This window comes from Cygnus olor, chromosome 18, assembly GCF_009769625.2.
Source record: "Cygnus olor isolate bCygOlo1 chromosome 18, bCygOlo1.pri.v2, whole genome shotgun sequence".
NCBI lineage: Eukaryota > Metazoa > Chordata > Aves > Anseriformes > Anatidae > Cygnus > Cygnus olor.
In genome coordinates, this window is record NC_049186.1 from 12809165 (window position 1) to 12821576 (window position 12412).

General features: G+C 67.6%; 2 protein-coding genes across 5 annotated transcripts; both read left to right on the forward strand.

Moving 5' to 3' along the window:
* The first annotated feature begins 127 nt into the window (after positions 1-127).
* MRPL12 (mitochondrial ribosomal protein L12) lies at positions 128-3775 on the forward strand. Of its 2 annotated transcripts, none has more exons than XM_040530723.1 (4): positions 128-390; positions 503-583; positions 685-822; positions 3413-3775. In XM_040530723.1, exons 1-4 carry the CDS (start codon positions 148-150, stop codon positions 3527-3529), a joined length of 579 nt encoding a protein of 192 aa, XP_040386657.1. In that variant the 5' UTR covers positions 128-147; the 3' UTR covers positions 3530-3775. The 2 variants fall into 2 exon arrangements, with proteins under 2 accessions (XP_040386657.1, XP_040386658.1); XM_040530724.1 differs by having other exon boundaries at positions 688-822.
* Positions 3776-4418: 643 nt separating this feature from the next.
* On the forward strand, positions 4419-10813 carry SLC25A10 (solute carrier family 25 member 10). 3 transcript variants are annotated; one of them, XM_040530728.1, is made up of 12 exons: positions 4419-4572; positions 6333-6452; positions 6596-6710; positions 6790-6838; positions 7207-7248; positions 7447-7490; positions 7979-8049; positions 8153-8245; positions 8513-8590; positions 8687-8743; positions 9193-9269; positions 9555-9698. In XM_040530728.1, the coding sequence occupies exons 1-11, from the start codon at positions 4483-4485 to the stop codon at positions 9265-9267; spliced, it is 834 nt and encodes a 277-aa protein (XP_040386662.1). In that variant the 5' UTR covers positions 4419-4482; the 3' UTR covers positions 9268-9269; positions 9555-9698. The 3 variants fall into 3 exon arrangements, with proteins under 3 accessions (XP_040386662.1, XP_040386660.1, XP_040386659.1); XM_040530726.1 differs by lacking the exon at positions 9193-9269 and having other exon boundaries at positions 9555-10813; XM_040530725.1 differs by lacking the exon at positions 9193-9269 and having other exon boundaries at positions 8513-8743; positions 9555-10813.
* The last annotated feature ends 1599 nt before the right edge of the window (positions 10814-12412 follow it).

The following is a 12412-nucleotide window of genomic DNA, read 5'->3' on the forward strand; positions in this document are numbered from 1 at the left end:
GCCGGAACCAGCGAGCGCTGGCGGACCGGCGGCTAGAGCGTCGTCCCCGGCCCGCCACCGAGGCGGGGCGCCGCGGCCTAGAGCGGCCGGCGCGGCGCGGGGGCCGCCGGGAGCGCGGGCAGGGCGCGCCGTGTCCTCTGGGCCGCCATGCTGCCCGCCGCCCGCCTGGCGCTGCCGCTGCCGCTGCCGCCGCGCCTGCCGCTGCCGCCCGCCTGGCGCTGGGGCGCCGCCAGGCCGCTGGGCACGGGCCGCGCGCGGCGCTCCGAGGCGCTGGCCGGGGCGCCGCTGGACACGGCCGCCAAGGAGTACTCGCCCAAGGTGCGGCAGCTGGTGCGGGACATCGCGGGGCTCACGCTGCTCGAGGTGGCCGACCTCAACGCGCTGCTCAAGGTGGGTGGCGCGGGGCGGACCGGCGCGGCTCGGCTCGGTTCCGGCCCGGTTCCGGCCCGGCCGGGCCCGCGGCGCCGCCCTGCTCCCGGTGACGCCGCCGCCCTTCCCGCAGGAGACGCTGAAGATCTCGGACGTGGGGGTGATGCCCGCGGGGGCGGCGGCCGCCCTCGTGCCGCCCCCGGCAGCTCCGCAGGTACGGGCCCGGTCCGGGGCCTGGGGTCCCGGGGCGGGAGGGGGGGCGGTGGAAGGCGGGCCCGGGGCCGGGCGCCCTCACCGAGCTGCGGCTGCTTCCAGGAGGAGGAGGAGGAGGAGATCCCGCGCAAGAAGGAGAAAATGCACTTCTCCGTGCGGCTGACGGAGCTGAAGCCCGCTGACAAGGTGAAGCTGATCAAGGAGGTGAAGAACTTCGTGCCCGGAGTGAACCTCGTGCAGGTGAGGAGGGCGCTGCCCGCCCGCACCGCCCCTGCAGCCCCAGGCCCGCTCCCAGGCCCGGGCAGGTTCCAGAGCACATCGCAGGCAGCTGCTCTCGCTTCCCTGCTCGAAAGGGGCCCTGGGTTTCTCCGTCTTTAGGGGAACGGTCTGCCTGGGGGCTGTGCGCGCACCTCGGAGCAAAGAGGGCGAGACGGAGCGGGAATCTCTGGCGTCTGCCTGTGCGGTGTTTCTCATAAGAGCCCGTTCCCTCACAGCGCTGCCGCATGGTGAAGCGCTGAGCCCCTAGCAGAAGTGAGATGAGAAAGGGGAGTCGGAGCACAGAGCTCAAAGTTCTCTGCACCAGTCTCATTTTCTCCAAATCTGAGAGCTGCTTCGAGCTTTTCTGCAGAACTTATGAGTAGCTGGGACTCCTCACTGCAGCTGGGTTTGGCCAGCCTTCCCCTAGTTTTCACTTGTTACTGTGGAAGCATCTAATGTGCTTCGATTCTGTACGGAATGATGCTTTCGTATCTTGGGGATGATAGCAGCACTTTCTGTTTATTCAATTGCAAGGAAGCAATTGCTAAGCATTGTAAAAATCTAATGCGCAACCCAGAATATCAGGGTTTGCAGAACATCCTCCAAACCATTTTTAATGATATATTACAAAAGAAATAACAGAAAATCTGGTCACGGTGATGGTAGTTTCATTGGCTCGCTGGGATCGTTAGCTGACTATCAGCTTGGTTAGCGTGACGGTTGTTTATCTATTATCCATCCCAAGCGAATATTAAAATGCCAAAGCCCTGTGACAGGTACAGCCAGTAGATAACTAAAAACCGTTTGAAGAACTAATGCTCGGTCAACGTGGCTTAGCGTGTGGAACCTGTAAAACAATCTGGTTACAGTTCTAACACAGCTACACGGTTAGTAGGTGCAGGTTATTGCTGGTAATCTCTGTCAAGTGTGATTTATCCAACGTGATATTTTGATTGAAGACACGCGAAAACTACTGCAGAAGGCTAGTTCTGCCCTCGGAAGTTGTATTCAAAGCGTAGCTGGGGAATTGTTACTGTAAGCGAGGAATTGTCATCCCCATGAGGTGCTTTACATCAGGTTTGAGGTGTTTTAAAATGATCTTTTTTTTGGGCTGTGAGATCGTTAATGGTTTGGAAGACAGCGTTGCTAGTAAAGCCCTTGGACATCGCGTGCTGCTGAGAGATTTTGATGTGACTGCAGTAAGTCAGTCCTGTAGAAGTGACTGCTCAGTGTGACAGGTGTGCAGTCAGAGCGAGCTGGACCCACCTCCTTGCACCCCTGAAATCTTGTCCAAAGCCTCTCCAACACACACGTAGCTCACTCCTTTGCCTCTGGAATTCTCTTCTGCTCAGACTGGGCTTGAAGATGTCTGATGAAGATGTCCTGTCTCTGCCTAGTGGCTGTTACTGTGCGGGTCCAGCTAGGGCGCTGCTGTTCCTTCCTGGAGATGTGAAAAGCTGCTTTCCTTGGACTGAGGCTGCTTTAGAACAAAAGTTGAAGTGTTGGGCAGCAAGGCTCTTACATGAATAACCTCGATTGTGTTGTGTGTCCTCGTTGCAGCAAGGCAGAACAGGCTCTCTTTTCCAGATACTGCCCTGGGCTCTTGTGAGTGCAGGCACACCCACGCTGCAGAGCTTTGCCTGCGCAGCTACGCCTTCTCATCCCTTGCCAAAAAAAGCGTTTTCTGCCCCTGTCAACATGCACCCAACGTGAACTAAGCCAATGAAACCTCCTTTCTGTCAGCAGTGGTCAAGCTGTTAGTTTCCAGGACTGCAGTTCTGCATTCCTGCGGTGCCATGCGGAGAGCTGACAGCGGTTCCTCACTGTGGAAACCCCCCAGGTTTTGTTGCTGCTGCTTGGTGTGAGAGCAACAGCGCTCAGACTGCAGCAGGCGTTTTTCCTCCCGTACCCCGTTGCCTTTTTTCACTGCAGTTTATAAAAAACAACACACACACGCACAAAATAAAAATCAAAACAAAACAGTATTCTAGGGAGTCCTTTTAAGTCAGTTACAGAACTTGTCGGATTGTCTTAATTACTGCGGTACTTCATAGTAGTTTTGTCTATAATGTCCTGAAAACATCAAATCGTGCTGTCAAGCACAGTCTGTACCGTGACTCTTTTTCTACTCAGTACCGCAGATTCTCTGACTTCCCTAACACAGCTGCGTACAAAACTTGAGAGAGCCTCTCCTTCCTGCTGGCAGAAATACGTAAACCAAAACATTCTCACTGAAGAAGTCCGGGTCAGTAGCCGCGTTAGCGGATGACGGCGTGGCAGCTCTGCGTGCGTCCCAGGCACCTTCGCAGACCAGGGCTGCACATTGGGAACGCAGCACGCGTCATGCACATGGCACGCAGGAATTTGTGGGCAACTACACGCTGAAAAAGGTTTTATATGGCTGTAGTCTTCCAGCAGGATGTGCTGCGTAGTTCAAGTAGAGGTCTGGGTTCCAGAGCATTAGGCGAGTTTCTCTGGTCCGCTTACGCAGAGGTCAGGCTCATGGCTTTAAATCTGTTAATCTGGTTAGCGAAAGCTCGGCCGCAAGTCTCATACTTTGCCCTTCTCACAGGCAAAGAAGCTGGTGGAGTCCCTTCCGCAGGAGATCAAGGCTAACGCGTCCAAGGAGGAAGCGGAGAAGATCAAAGCAGCGCTGGAGGCAGCAGGAGGGACTGTGGTTCTGGAGTAGAGGGCCCCGTCTGATCGCGGAGGGACTAGCGTGAGGGCAGCCTAGCCGCTGCTGCCTGCCCCGGGCACCGCTCACTGACCGAGCCGGGGTCCTGGACATCTCTGAGTGTGAGACGTCCTCTGGCTGCGTGGTGGGAGTGCTCACCCAGCGGGGTTCAGCGCAAGGATGGTGTACGGTTTGGCGGGGCCGCTGTCTAGTTCCAGCGTCACAACGAACTTTACATTCATAAATGTCCAGTGGGAAAAAGCCTGGAGAAGCAGTGATGTGTGGGAGAGCAGCCTGCCCCCGCTGCCCCCGGGCTCTGCGGGCGGTAGCGGGGCTGGCGCAGGGGGGCTGGCGCAGGGGGGCTGCCCGCGTGTGCGTTGCTCCCTCAGCAGCACGCCGTGGTGCCTGGCTGCTCGGTGCTGCAGCGCTGGAGCCTGCCTCCTCGCCCGTCCTCCTCCTCCTCCTCGCCCGTCGTCCTCCTCCTCGCCCATCTTCCTCCTCCTCGCCCGTCGTCCTCCTCCTCGCCCATCTTCCTCCTCCTCCTCGCCCGTCCTCCTCCTCCTCGCCCGCGCTCCTCCTCCTCGCCCGTCGTCCTCCTCCTCGCCCATCTTCCTCCTCCTCCTCGCCCGTCCTCCTCCTCCTCCTCGCCCGTCCTCCTCCTCCTCGCCCGTCCTCCTCCTCCTCGCCGCCCCCCCGCGCTCCCGGCCCAGCGCCTCCAGCCGCGTGGGACCGGCGCGGTCGGGTCCCGGCGGAGCTGCGCCGAGCCCCGGTTAATTGCGAGCGGCGGCCCCGCGGCAGAGCCCGGCCCCGGTTAGCGCCCGGTCCCCGTTAGCTCCCCGCCGGCGGGCCCCGCGCGGCCGCGGCCGGCCCCCGACACCGCCCCCCCCCCCCCCCCGCGCGGGGCCTGGCGCGGGCGGCGGCGGCGCCGGTGTGGGCGGGCGCGGGGCGGGGCGCGCAGAGCGGCGCCGATGGCGGAGCGGCGGGTGTCCCGGTGGTACTTCGGGGGGCTGGCGTCCTGCGGCGCCGCCTGCTGCACCCACCCGCTCGACCTGCTCAAGGTGGGCACGGGGCGGGGGGCGCGGGGGGGCTACCGGGGGGGACCGGGAACGGCTGCCCCCCGGCGGAACGGCTGCTGGGGGGGTCCGGAACGGCCGCCGGGGCCGCGGCTGCGGGGCCCCCTGGGCCCGGGGTCGCTGCAGGGGGGCGCGGGCGGGCCCGTTGGGGCTGGGCCGTCCCGGGCGGCGGCGGCCCCGGGGCCCGCCGGGCTGCGCGACCTCCGCCCCCCCGGTGCCGGGCGCGGCCGGGACCCGGACCCGGGCCGGGGCTGCCCGCTGCCGTGCCCCGCGCGGGGTCGGGGCGGGCGGCCCCCCCGGTGCCCCCGCAGGCCTGGCTCCGGGGCGCCCGGAGGGGCTCGGGCCGGGTCCCCCTGGCGTCCGCTCGCGGGGCTCCCCCTTGGCCGAGGCCGGGAGCAGCCCGGGCCGGCACCGGCTGCCCCGGGGCGTTCGCACCTGGGCGCTGAGCGGGGGCCGCCTTTGGACCAGGACACGGGGCCGGTGCCAGGTGCGGAGGAGACCTCTGAGCCTGGCGGGCGGGGGGCCAAGGGCGCTTCTCGGTGCCTGCGGACCTTGGCCCCTCGGAGGCCCCACCCAGCCCGGTCAGGGGCCGCTCGCGCCCCTCTGGGGTCCTCGCAGCTGGCACCGTGCGGCCCCTGCCTGCCCTGCGGCGGTGACCGTGGGGCTCCTGCCTGCCCACCGGGCCCCGCTGCCCCGGGCTGCCCGCAGCTCTCACCCAGCTCCGTGACGCACCGCCGGCTCTGCTCCCTGAGATCCCAAACCCGCTGGCCAGGCTCGAAGGCAGGGCCCCTTCCCCGCACGCGCAGGAGATGGAGGCCACGCTCCCACTGCCCCGCTGCGCGTCCCACGCCCCGGTGGCAGCAGGGTGTCTGTAATGGGAGCCGGGCCTGGTCCCCCGCCAGGGGCCCTGCGTTTGCTTTAGTTTTGTCTCCTGGGGCCTCTGACCCACATGCGATGTCTGCAGCACGGAGCTCGTGGGTGCGTTCAGGACGTGCCCCGGCAGAGGCCAGCGCGGCTCCTGCGCACCAGGGCTCTGCTGCAGCCAGCCCCGGGGCAGTCCCGCTCTCCGCCCGCCGCTGGGGGTGGGAAGTGCTGGGGCGCCCGGGCTGCAGCTGGCGGTGGCAGGCAGCAGCCCAGAGCAGCACCGCGGGGCCGTCTTCTGCCTGTGCCTCTCCTGAGGCTGGGAGGAGGAGGAGGAAGCTATTTCTGGAGGCCTGCTGGCTTGCGTGGCGAGCGTGGAGGGCAGCAGGAGGTCATGAGTTCAGCAGTCCTGTCTGGTTCCCTCCGACCAAACCTGCACCGGTTGTTCACTTGCTCACGTGCTCCTGGGTCCTCCCCCTCGCTGGTGCAGTCCAGGGCTTTTCTTGGACGGCTGGGCACCACGACTTTGTCTGAGGACATGTTCTTGAGGCCACCCAAGCTGGGCGGCCGTGTGGGAGGGCCTGCCGGCAGGTGCCTCAGCACTCCGCCTTCTCCTGCGTCTCTATCCCTGTGCTTCTGGGCTGGGCCCGGAAAGGTTCCAAGCACTGCTTGGGCGTGGGGAGCCTGGAGCTAGTGCTCTTTGCAGGGAAGCTCCTGCGTGGGTGCTGAGTTCCCCTGGCCAGCACCGAGAGCTGCCCTGAGAGCTGCCCTGCCTGCTGCGCCAAGCTGCCCAGGGGGGCTCCCACCCGTTTCTGCCCAGCCCGTGGGGGCCGGGCTCTCTTGGCGCGGGGCTGGTGCGCTGACACTGCCAGGCTCTCCCCCAGGTCCACCTACAGACGCAGCAGGAGGTGAAGATGCGCATGATGGGGATGGCGCTGCGCGTGGTCCGCACCGACGGCTTCCTGGCTCTGTACAACGGGCTCAGCGCCTCGCTGTGCCGGCAGGTGAGTGCCGCCGTGCCCCGAGGCCGGCACAGCACAGCACAGCGCTGCCCTCCCGGCCTCACCAGAGCCCCTGGGCTGCCCCGAGTGCGGCGCCGGGGCAGGCAGGTGCCCAGCAGGACGCGGCGGCTCGTTCTCTCCTGCAGATGACGTACTCCTTGACTCGCTTTGCCATCTATGAGACTGCGAGGGACCGCTTGGGCCAGGGCAGCCAGGGGCCTCCCCCCTTCTACCAAAAAGTGCTCCTGGGTGCAGTGGGAGGTGAGCGAGGAAGAGGGACCCTCGGCCCTGGCTCCCTCCGGCCGGAGGAGCCCCGACCCCAGCTCTCCTTTGGCCGCAGGTTTCACCGGCGGCTTTGTGGGGACCCCGGCAGACATGGTGAACGTCAGGTCAGTTCTGCCGGCGTCTCCGGTGCTGCTGCTGAGGGACGTTTGCTGCCGGCTTGCAGCTGGGACGCTGGGCTGCTCCCCGTGTTCCGGGCTTCTCTCCTGTCCAGCCCCCCCGTGGTCCCTGGCCTGGTCCCAGTGGAGACGTGTGTGTCTGGCAGGCCGAATGCCGCTCCTGCCCTTCAGCGGGACAGCCCCGCGCAGGGCCCGGCACAAGGGGGCCCCGAGAGGCGCAGGCCTGGGGCAGGTTTCTCGTCCCTTGGGACAGAGACGCCGCGGGACCTCCGCTGGGCCTCCCCCAGCAGCCCTGAGCGGGGGCCTGCCCCCCCCAGCGTCACCCCCCCCACAGCCCCCCGTGCTCTGCCTTGCAGGATGCAGAACGACGTCAAGCAGCCGGCCCACCTGCGGCGAAAGTGAGTGGGGTGCGGGCCCTGGGGTCCGGGGGGCTGTGCTGGGGGGCCTGGCTGGGGGGGGATGTGGGGGGGTCGCGGGGCGCAGCAGCCACGGGGAGGCAGCGCTGCACCAGCGGCGGTCGGGAGCTGCGGGGAGCCAGCAGATGGGAGGCTTTGGGAGTCCCTGACCCTGACACCTTCCCCTCTCGCCCCTTGCAGCTATTCCCATGCCCTGGATGGCATGTACCGCGTCCTCCGGGAAGGTGAGGCTGTGCCAGCCGGGGGGGGGGGAGGGCCACCCGGGGCCTCCTCCATAAGCAGGAGCGGCCCACGGGCACATCGCTCTGTGGGCGCTCGCTCAGCGTGGGGAGGGAGAGGGGACAGAGGGTGGCCACAGGGCCAGCGGGGCCAGTGAGCCGAGGCTGGGCAGGGCCAGCATCTCCCCGGCATCTGGCGCGGGCAGGGCAGGACGTGGCAGCCTGCCCGCGTGGAGGGGCCACCTGCCGGGAGCTGCTGGTACAAAGCACGGAGCTGGAGCAGGTGGGGGGGAATGAACGGCAGCAGGGAGGAGAAGGCGCTGTTCTGAAGGAGGCTCCTTTCTTGGGGGTCCGGGGTATTTGCTGTTGCGACACACAACAGCACTTAACACGTGAGAGGTTTAGGGGACAGATTACGCGGGGAAGGAGGCTCCCTGGGGGGAAGGGAGCATGAGTAATGTCCCAGGACTGTGCTGATCGCTGTCTGTCCACAGAGGGCTTGAAGAAACTGTTCTCAGGAGCTACGATGGCATCCAGTCGAGGGGCCCTCGTCACTGTTGGGCAGGTAGGACAGCTCTACTAGGCAGCAGGTGCCTGGGGGAGGGATGGGGGCAGACCCTGGCACAGCAAGGAGAGGGCCGCGTCACTAATACACTATGTCTTTGCAGCTTTCCTGTTATGACCAAGCCAAGCAGCTGGTTCTCACGACTGGGTTGCTGTCAGACAACATCTTCACTCACTTTCTGGCCAGCTTCATTGCTGTGAGCAGGGCTGGGCGGAGGGGAGGCAGGGCTGGGACTGGGTTTGCCCGCAGCGGGGCTCAGGACCCCGGGCACGGCTGCCAGAGCTGCGTTTCAGGACTCTGATGAAGTTGGGCTCGGTGCTGAGGCTCCTGTGCAGCTCCCAACACGGACTTGGACCCAGGCTAGGCTCCGGGCCTGGCCCTCTCCCCATGGGCCATGCCAGCAGCCAGCGGCTGGGTCTCCTCTGCCGGCTGGAGCTGGTGACCCCCTGCCGCCTCTCCCCAGGGCGGATGCGCCACATTCCTGTGCCAGCCCCTGGACGTGCTCAAGACGCGCCTCATGAACTCCCAGGGCGAGTACCGGGTGAGTGCCTGTCCTGCCCCCCTGGCTGCTGGTCCCGTCCCCTCGGTGCGGCGGCCTCTGCTGCCGGGCACCTCGTCACCTCTCCTCTCGCTCCAGGGTGTCACCCACTGTGCCATGGAGACTGCCAAGCTCGGGCCCCTCGCCTTCTACAAGGTACCTCCCCGGGGTGCGTGGGTCGGCCTGTGGGGAGGCTGGGAGCAGAGTTAGCGCTCAGAGTGGTTCTGGAGCCAGAGCTTCCCAGGGCTCTGCCACCTGCAGTCCGACTGCTTCCTGCGCCAGGCCCTGTCTTGGCCCTGGAGCACTGCGAGCCGTGGCCTCTCTTGGATTTGCTGCCTGGGTCCGGGTTTTGCAGCAGCTCTGCTGTTGCTCTTGTTCGGGTCCCAAACAGGAATGTGGGTCCTGGCAGCAATGCTCCAGCATTTGTTGACCATTGCAGACACTGGTCGGTTCTTGGGCCCGATGTGCTGGGCCGGGTGCAATCACCCGTGTGCTCATCTCACTCCTGGGAGGGCCCCTGAAGTGGGGTTTCAAATCCAAGGTTTCTTCCAGCTGGGGCCAGTCAGGCATTTCCCCGTTACAGCCTGTCTGCTCATCTTCCCCAGGCAGCGTCCATTCCCCTTCTGAAACGGGGGCTGTGGGATCTGACCCTGGCTTCTACCGAGATTCTGCCTACGTAGTGGTGATGCCAGCACTGATGTGTTTGGGGGCAGAGGGGCTCATGCATGCTGCTGAGATCTGCGTGCACAGCGATGGCTGCGGTGCCTCCCTTGCTGCTCCGGCAGCCTCTTGCCTGCCACCAAGGCCCCGGCTGCTTGGGGCTCGTGCTGCATGCCCAGCCAGCCTCTCCCCCATGCTTGCAAGTTCGTGCTGCTCCCCGTGGGTTGGGCTGCTGGGCACCCTTGGTCCCGACAGGGAAGCCCGAGGCCAGGCACGTGCTGACTCTTTTCTCACTGTCCCGTTCCAGGGCTTCGTTCCCGCTGCCATTCGGCTCGTTCCTCACACCGTCCTCACCTTTGTCTTCCTGGAACAGCTGCGCAAATACTTTGGGATCAAAGTGGTCACCTGAGGGAGGGCTGGACCCTGCCTCGCCCTGGGGGTGAGCGTGCAGGTCACCACCGATATCCCAGAACCCTTCCCCGCTGTCTGGGGCCGGGGCTGTTCCCACTCCCCTCATCCCCACTCCCGTGCCTTGCCAGGGCCTGTGGCCGGCCAGTCCCAGGCTCCCCTTCCCTCACTCCCCACTGTTCTCAGCATCTCCGTTACCTCTGGGATTTCCTTAGGCCTCATCCCCTCTGCACTCTGCTTTTTTTTTTTTCTTCTTCTTCATCTTCCCACTGGCCACCAGGTCTGCCCCTGCCTCCCCGCAGAGCTGGCTGGAGAGGCGGGCTCAGCAAGGGGCCCTCAGCTCTGCCCCCACAACCTCCCTGGGGCCGGACGGCCTTGTCCCGGGGCGGATGGGGAGCAGCCCTGTGCCTCTGCCTGGCTGCAGTCTGAAGGGGCAGGGGCTGGCGGGGCCCCTTCTGCTTGTGATAACCCTGCAGCCAGGGCCTGTGCAGGGCCGCAGTGCCAGGGCTCATTGCTCCCAGCCCCTCCTGCAAGCAGCAAGGGGGGCGGACGCAGGTTTAGCACGAGGCACCATCCCCTCTTTGGTGCCTCTGGCCCCCCCCGTTCCTCTGCTGGCCCCGCGCAGGCCGAACTCTGCCTCCTCTCACTGCTGCTCCGCTTCCCGACCTCCCCGCACCCCCTGCTTCCGCTCAGCCAAAACTCGCCAGCGCCCGACGGCCGCTGCGCTCTTCAGGGATCGTGCCTTATACCAATGACGACAGAACGGGCGCGGGGGGTGCGGGGGGCGCGGGGCAGCCGCTTGGCCGTGCTGCCCTGCTGTGGCCCTGCCGGTGACCGCACTGCTGCCAGCCCCTGCCACAGCCGGGGCCGGGCCCTGCATGCCCGTGGGTCCCGTGGCCTCGGGACAGCATCCGGCATCCATCCAGCACCTCCGCAGCCTCGCCAGCCCCGCTGTCCCTCACACTGCAGCCGGGACAGACCCCAGCCCCGCGTGCCTCCCGCGCACCCTCCCTGCCTGACGGCCGCCTCGCCCCTGCACGGGGGGCTGCGGGCACCAGCCCTCTGCCGCGTGCAGCCCTGCGCAGGGTGGCTCTGAGGGATCAAAGAACTGGAATGTCTGTGACCTTAATGTATGATAAATAAACAGCGGAACAAACACGGGGACCGGCATCCTGCTCACGTGGGGGGCGAGGGGGTGCTGTGCCCCCTCCTGCAGCAGGAGGGCTCGGGCTTGGGGCGGTGGGAGCGCAACGCTCGTACCCCCGCTGCGCCGAGCGGGGTCTCACCGGCTCCGTGCCCTCAGCCCCGCGCAGGGGGAGCCACGGGCTGGGCCCCGGCCGAGCCGTGCCCGGTCTCAGCTGAGCGGGGGGGCTCCCGGGCAGAGCCGTGCCGGGGGCAACTGCCAGCCCCAGCCCCAGCCCCAGCCCCTGCCCCAGCCCCAGCCCCTGCCCCAGCCCCTGTCCCTGTCCCTGTCCCTGCCCCAGCCCCAGCCCCTGCCCCTGCCCCAGCCCCTGCCCCAGCCCCTGCCCCAGCCCCAGCCCCTGCCCCAGCCCCTGCCCCTGCCCCTGCCCCAGCCCCTGTCCCTGCCCCTGCCCCTGCCCCAGCCCCTGTCCCTGTCCCTGCCCCAGCCCCTGCCCCTGCCCCTGCCCCAGCCCCAGCCCCTGCCCCTGCCCCAGCCCCTGCCCCAGCCCCAGCCCCAGCCCCTGTCCCTGCCCCAGCCCCAGCCCCTGCCCCAGCCCCTGCCCCAGCCCCTGCCCCTGCCCCAGCCCCTGCCCCAGCCCCTGCCCCTGCCCCTGCCCCTGTCCCTGCCCCAGCCCCTGCCCCAGCCCCTGCCCCTGCCCCAGCCCCTGTCCCTGCCCCAGCCCCTGTCCCTGTCCCTGCCCCAGCCCCTGCCCCTGTCCCTGCCCCTGCCCGTGCCCCAGCCCCAGCCCCTGCCCCTGCCCCTGCCCCAGCCCCAGCCCCAGCCGCAGCACCAGCCGCAGCCCCTGCCCCAGCCCCAGCCCCAGCCCCAGCCCCTGCCCCTGCCCCTGCCCCAGCCCCAGCCCCAGCCCCAGCCCCTGCCCCTGCCCCTGCCCCAGCCCCTGCCCCAGCCCCAGCCCCAGCCCCAGCCCCTGCCCCTGCCCCTGCCCCAGCCCCAGCCCCTGCCCCTGCCCCAGCCCCAGCCCCAGCCCCTGCCCCTGCCCCTGCCCCAGCCCCAGCCCCAGCCCCTGCCCCTGCCCCTGCCCCTGCCCCTGCCCCAGCCCCAGCCCCAGCCCCAGCCCCTGCCCCTGCCCCAGCCCCAGCCCCAGCCCCAGCCCCAGCCCCTGCCCCTGCCCCTGCCCCAGCCCCAGCCCCAGCCCCTGCCCCTGCCCCTGCCCCAGCCCCAGCCCCTGCCCCTGCCCCTGCCCCTGCCCCTGCCCGCTCGCGGCAGCGCGCCCCGGCTGCCACTAATTGGGCTCAGCGGGCGGCGCGGAGCCAGCCCGGGCCGGCGGCGCGGTGAAAGCTCGTCACCTTAACGAAGCCTAACGATGCCGGCTGGCGCCGCCGCTTTGTTCCCGGGCCTGGCCCCGCGCGAGAGCCGCGGGCAGGTGAGCGAGGGGCGAGCCGGGCCCCCGCTCCTCCCGGCACCGCTTCCGGGGGCCGCGGGGCCGCCCCGAGCCCCCCCGCCAAGAAGCTGGCGCCGGGCGGGAGGGGGGTTGCCCCGCGGGGCCCTGCCCCAAGCTGCGGGACCCCCCCGGTGCCCTCCCGCCGCCGGCCGGGCCGCGTGCGCCGGGCGCG